The sequence below is a fragment of the Vulpes vulpes genome, chromosome 13 (genome assembly GCF_048418805.1).
Source record: "Vulpes vulpes isolate BD-2025 chromosome 13, VulVul3, whole genome shotgun sequence".
Lineage (NCBI taxonomy): Eukaryota > Metazoa > Chordata > Mammalia > Carnivora > Canidae > Vulpes > Vulpes vulpes.
This window is the reverse complement of record NC_132792.1, coordinates 34797068-34804120: the sequence shown is the minus strand read 5'-3', so window position 1 is coordinate 34804120 and position 7053 is coordinate 34797068. Positions and strand designations below refer to the sequence as shown.

General features: G+C 36.4%; 1 protein-coding gene across 2 annotated transcripts in view; it reads right to left on the bottom strand.

Annotated features, from left to right (window-relative positions):
• Positions 1–362: 362 nt before the first annotated feature.
• Positions 363–7053, bottom strand: part of ANKRD46 (ankyrin repeat domain 46) — a 31444-nt gene continuing 24753 nt past the window's right edge. For both annotated transcript variants that reach the window (XM_025994774.2, XM_025994775.2), the window contains exons 4-5: positions 6381–6539; positions 363–2395 (exon numbers count right to left, since the gene is read on the bottom strand). In XM_025994774.2, the coding sequence (XP_025850559.1) occupies positions 2179–2395; positions 6381–6539 (376 nt within the window). In that variant the 3' untranslated portion in view covers positions 363–2178. The remainder of the gene's footprint in view (positions 2396–6380; positions 6540–7053) is intronic.

Here is a 7053-nt window from a genome sequence, read left to right as displayed (position 1 = left end):
CCCTGTTCCATTCTGTCTTCTCTGTCGACTTTGGATCAGTAACAAACCCCCATGTGTCAGTTTTCTCACTTTAGAAAATGGGAGAATATAGCTTGGCTTGGGGTACCTACTGATGGCATGAGATGAGACATGTCACGTAAAATATGCAATAGAAAGGTACCTGATCATGGTAGTTATTATCACTCTTGAATCCACAAGCAATTCACCCAATTTAGTTTCAGAGCACTTACAAGGCAAACATATGTGAAATTCTATATACCTGTTATATCAGGTTTGAAAAAAACTTTTTTTAAACAGGCAATTGCAACCTATTAAAAAGAGCCCTAAACTGAAAGAGAATAATGACACACTAAGAAAATGGGTTGTGATTAAGAGACTATAAATACATTTATTGGTAGTATTACTGAATGCTGAATGCAAAGATTAAAATACAAAGAAACCAGCACTTAAAATCTTTAAAAAATGCAGTATCTTTACATAAATGTTAACCAATTCTGCTTCTCAATCTAGATTTACAAACAGGAAATGAATTCCAAAGCTTTCATTCTGAACATACTGATTTTGAGTTCTAGTGTTCTCCATTCTAACGCTGTCTTTTATTTTGCTGTGTTTTACCAAGTATGACTTACTTTGTTTCTATCCTAAAAACAAGACTCTGTAAGCTGATCCTGAAGCAGTCAGTTAAATCAGGAATTTTTAAACAGCTCTTTAAGAGAGGGTAAAGCTACATGAAAGAAAATGCCTCAATCCTACATATATAAATACAAGAGAAAATATCAAGAAGCAACAAGAATCACAGAAATGCCAATCCTATTCTATAGTTTCTACTTCTAGCAACAATTCAATTAACAGTAGCTTAGATGACTTTGTTCTAAAAAATAAAACCATTAGTTCTTTCACTACAATTTTATGCCTATACTCCATGAATAATTATCAACTCTTCATATACTTTTTAAAAACTCAAGAATATGATTTACACATAACAGAGTCACTAACAAAGGAAGCCTTCAAACACACTGTTGAAAGCTGCAATATAGTTTCAGGACCAGATTTCAATTTACATAATATTACCATTTGTAAAGAGTTTATGGCACCCAGTACAGTAGTGCTCAGCACTGTTACCTCAAAAATGCTCCAACCGTTCTTGCATCAGAGAATTACTGACACAGATGGGACTGTTATGACAATTCTAACAGGGCCTCTAAACAGGACTGCATGTAAAATAATTATGAACTGTGATACAATTGTGACAATACAGCTAGCCTATAGAACTGAATTTTTCACTATAATAATAGACTACAGAATTACAGTGACAATGACAGATGTCAGAATTATCTTTCCCTGATAACTACTGAGTAGAAAGAGTTTTCTGACTGTATTTTTGAGGAACAGGAGACCTTTGACATAAACACTAGGGGAAACTGAAAAGTGAACAAAATGAACTCAAGTTCTTTTTTCACAGATATTAACAACAGGCAAAGCAGTTTACAAAAAAGAAAACCAAAATTATCCTATAAACAAATAAATACAAGATCAAATCAATCATTTTTGAAGAAAATATAGCTCATTTTCAAAAGTTCTGTTTGGTTTGTAACTAGACTCGAAAATATTAAAATCAACCAAACAGATTCCCACAATATTGATTTGCTATACAGGACGTGAAAAAAGCACTTCAAGTTTTAAGCTTCATGTTTCATTCTTTCCCCTATTCCCAGAAAAGAAAAAGGAAAAGAAAAAAGGGGCTCTTGCAAAAATAAACAAAACCCAAAACCGGCCAACTAACAAAAAGTAAAATCATATAAGAAAACCTTTCTCATTTTCAACACTTCACTTTAGTTGGTCCCACATTAGGGGAAAGTTTCCATAGCAAGGACCCTCCTCATCTCTTCCTTTATCTATCATTCTTCAGTTACCTCCACGTTGTCATCAAACAAGGCTTTGTGAAGGCTTTCCTAACAAGTTGGGCTGAGTCAGAGGTAGCTTTAGGATGAAGTATACTTGACTATGATATGTGGTTAGTTCAAATGAACATGTTGTTTGAAAAGGATTTCAATACATAAAAATGCACAAAGAAAAACATATAGCCCTCACTGCCTTGCACTAAGAGAAAACTTGAGAAACTCAGAGCAAACAGTAGAAGCCAGGAAAGAGGCATTGGCCTCACCCCCATGAGCTTGTTTAATGCACCAGTTCAGGTTGGTTCTCCACGAAGGGGAGCACCCCGCTCACATAGTAGGCAATGCCAAGAGACAGCAAAGCGATGACAAAGATCAAGAGCAACACCCTCCAGAAGCCCAGATCCTCGACAAACTCCTGCCATGTGGTTCGGAAGCTGGACAGGACTCCTTCCCCTTGCTGCAGGTTGGGGTTGAGGAGAGAATGGCTTTCCATGGCGCTGTGAATGGAGCAGAGAAAAAGGAAAGGGGCATGAACAACACATTCCACCCATTTCAGAAAGATGCAACAGCAACAGACTTACTCAGAAAAGACAAGCCGCAATACTTATAAGAAGAAAACTGATCTACGTGTGCTCCCATACATTCTCGTACTGAAGTATGCATCTGTGTGTATCTGGACAATCTACCTTCAACTATAAATTCAGCCCTGATGATTATGTTTCTTGGTTTAGTATCCAGCAGAGTCAGAGTTAAACATCCTCTTCTAATGAAAAAGTCCGAAGCAGAAGTCTTGACTGTGGGTCAAATGAGTGGTTTCAAACTCATAGTACCTAAGTAACCAAATTTTGGTTACTTTAAATTTAGAAGAATTTGAAACAAAGATTCATAATTTGAGAATGCATATTGATGAAAATAAACAAAAATGGGTAAATCTAAAATAGATTTTTAGATTCACTTTTATACAGTGTGTGAATCTTAAGGTTTAAAGGAATTTTCACTTAGTTCAGTTACTTGACCAATGAAGGAATTCCTTCTTTTAACTGTAATCCTCTAAAAATGGACACTCAGTCTGTTGCACATATGAACAGGCCTAGTCATTAGGAATTCTTCCTAATAGCTTCCTCCAGCTGGTTGTAGTTATATCTTGTACAAAAATACAAAATAAGTTTATTTTGCTTCTGCATAAAGGCTGAATCTAGTTGAAAATAAGGCAATACAAGTTCCATAAAAACAATGATTCTTGATTCTGGTTTTCAGAACTCTATCAACGAGAAATATGACCCCTACAAGTAGAAATGAGGATATCTGACTTTGGTATTTGGAAGGCCACATTTTGATGAATTCAAAGCTCTGAGGGATTAGCACCCAGAATTATGTCACAACACACAGGTCCAATAACGGGCTATCATTTAGGGGAAAGCCACAATGACCATAATCATATGCATCAACTATCTATTGCTTATAAAAGGTCATTTACCACCCTTCCTAAATCACTTCTCTTCATATTCTTCCAACCATCTGAGCATAGAACAATAAAAACAGAATAAAACACTCTCTTAACAGTCTGGTTCACCATGCAAAAACTAGCATTTTTATTTAACCTACAACTTTACTTTACTTCTTGACAATTAACCAGAGGTCCTTTAGCATTTACTGGTATTAGAGGTCTTCTCTAGTCATAGGAAGTGGACTTCCTAATGCGGCACTCTCCTTGACATCCAACTTTTCTTTGTATATTAAAATATATAATGTGTGTGTGCAATATTTTTTTGTACATGTGTCATCTACACTGCTTTGTCATCCTATAGCCACAAATTTAAAAATAATTAAATTTAGGATATATGGGGGAGTGGGAAAATATTTTTCATCATCTTGATTTATAGGACCTTAAGTTATGCTATATCTCAGAGAATCCTAAGGGTGATAGAAGTAAGTATTCTCAAAACTTGCTTTATGTTCTGCTAATCATCACATAGCTTTGCCACAATGCCACATGCTAGCCAATCCCACTAGGCTTTATTCCCCTTTTCTATTAGTATAATTCACATATAACATTCATGTTGTACAATTCAGTGGTTTCTATATTGACAAAGTTATACAACCATCTCCACTGATTTTAGAACATTTTAATCACATCTATAATAAACTCTGTACCTTTTAACCATCACTTCCCATTGCCCCTTCCACAAGCCCCTGGCAAACACTAATCTACTTTCTTTTTGCTGATTCTGAACATTTCGTATAAACAGAATTATACAATATGTGGCTTTTTTGACCAGCTTCTTTTATGGAGCATGCTTTTAAAGCTCATCCATAGCACATATATGTCATAGCACATATCAGTAGTTCATTTCTTTTTATGGTGGAATATTCCACTAGATGCACAGATGACATTTTGTTTATCCCCTTATCAGGTGATGGACTTTTGGGTAGTTTCCACCTTTGGGCTATTATAAATAATACTTCCATGAACATTCATGTACAAGTTTTTGCATGAACCCATGTTTTCAATTTTCTTGGGTACATACCTAAAGTGGAATTATTGGGTCATATAGTAACTGTATAGCTTTTTGAGAACTGCCAGACTGTTTTCCAAAGCAGCTACTCTATGTTCCCACCAGCAATGTATGAGGGTTCCAGTTTCTCCACATCCTCCCCAATACTTGTTGTTGCTCCATCTTTTTGATTATAGCCATTCTACTGGTATGAAGTGGTAACTTGCTATGGCTTTGCTCTGCATTTGCCTAATGACCAATGATGTTGTCTGTAAGTTTTTTAATTTAAACTTCAACCACCACATATCTACCATGATACTGAGCGGCAGGAGTAAGACAGGGCAACTAGGTAGTATGAGTATTAGTGGTTCAATTTTTTTAAGAACTGGATTTACATAATGCTATAAATAATACAAATTTTTATGCTAAAGGAAGTAACAGGGATGTGAAAGAAGCAGGAGTAAATATTTCATATAGAGCAGCTCAGATGACTATTTCTATTGCTTAGTAACTAATCACAACCTAGGCAAAAGAAAGTTAAAAGTATATTTCTGATAAGGAGGTGCCAAGAAACTGGCTATTAACAAAATATAGCAAGAGAAGTGCTAAAAACATACTAAGCAAAAACACGTTCTTGGACGTTTTCATGATAAAGAAGCTTAAAGTATTCATGAAAATAAATTTCAAGTTGTCTTGGAAGAATATGATCTTTTACAAATAGAAAACTCAATGCTGTCATATTGCTTCTGGCATCTGTCAATCCAGAGTACATGGATGAGAGCAAGGGGCTTGTCAATGTATCTTAGACATCTTGATTATTTTATCTACTTGTCAGCTCTCAATCATACGTCACAAGCAGCATGCACTGTTCTACAAGTAAAACTCTAATTTCTTTGGACAGTAGTAAGTTCTTGAAAGTATCTAAACAGACAGTCCTAAGTGTGAGAGTGGAGTTAATGGTTCGCAAAGAGTATGCCAGCCAGCACATGAAGAGGAAGGAAAGCAATCACTGGTACAATGGAATCAAATTAAGGGTCAACTATTAAAAATAGGATTTCAATTAGAGCTCACAGAAACCAGGATCCCAACAGTCGGAATGGACTATATGATCCTATTTCTAAGTCCTGATCAGTCAAGCTCCTGGGTCAACAGCTGATGAAGGCCCTTGAAATATATTCCACTGAAAATTTTGGGAGGAAACAATAGTAGGTTGATCATCCTTCCTACCTTGTAGTTTGTGGAAGGCTGAAACTCCATGGCAGCCAACAGACTCCATGCTAGCACAACTCAGTCTGACCTATGCACTTGACCTGGTGAGCCAGTGGGGCCAGGAGGAAAGACAGTCTGTCACCTTTTCAGAGCTCCCTGAACTGTGTTGTAAACTGCCCCTACATGAGAAATGAGATACTGAAGGCCCTATCCATTGCTACATCTTAGCTTCAGTTACTGACAGGAGCCCAAATGTCATTTGTTCCAACTCATGGGAAAGTTACTTTCACTTTCACATTACTGAACTGTGTGTTAAGTCTTCATTTCTCTTCTTGTTTTACTTTTCCCCAGCACTCCACTTGCCTGCCTTTCAAATGGCCTTTCTGGTCTTCTAATGTTGTCTAAGTTCCTAGCCTTACTTATCTTTCTCCTTCTTTTCTGAAGTCCATTCTGTTTGTGACCTGCACTTAAAATTCTCAAACTTTTGGGTCCTTCCCTCATATTCAGCTCTTAACCACCTCTTGTCCCTGGCGCTGACAATACTGCAGGCTTCCTTGCACAAGGGAAGACAGAACAGTACATGCATGTGGGCACGTAGTACTTTCTGTTAATAGCCTCTCAATTGTAATCTGGAGCCATACGGGTCTATATAAAGTTCAAAGAAAGTGTATCAAAGCTCCGTACTTGAAAGCAAATAAATAGAAAGCTCACAGAGTTGTCATAAAAGATCCAAGGACTTAAAGTGACTTGCCCCTTAAAAAATTAAATTGTTAAGTACCTTTCACTCTCAGCTGTCTGCATGGTCTCCAGTTTTGAGTGAGCTCCTCTGTTAAATCCTTTCACCTCCTGTTCTTCCAAAGATTCTAGCAATCGGATGACATCTTTATTCACTCCTCTGCGCTTTGCCAGAACCAAGGGTGTAGCACCTTGATGATTGCTAAAAAAGTTCATAAATATAAAGAGGTCATTATACACCTGGATTATATTGTTAGTACCCATTTGTGTAGATCTCAGTGATAAAGGCATGGGCTGAATTGACTCAAAGCCCAGAGCAGAACCAATGACTGAATTGGAACTTGAATTCTGAATTAACCTATTTTTTTCCTTATAGGGAAAAAGGAAAGAAAACACAGAGGCAAAAGAGTAAATAGCTGAGAATAAATAAAAGAAAAAGAGGGCAATTTCTTAAAAATTAATTGGAAAATTCTAGATTCTAGATTCATTCTTATCTGACATTTACATTTTATGGCAATAGAGCATACATATTTTTAAACAGTCTAAGGATTAAAAATAAATAAAAGCCCAAAGCAACTAAATAAGCTACTTTGATTCACCTAGGTATTTAACACTAATAAGAGAAGATAGCCAAAGAGCAGTGAATCCCATAGCCAATTCCCACTACATCTATCCATTATATCTGCCGTCTTTTTCAGATTTAGGTACAGTATAGA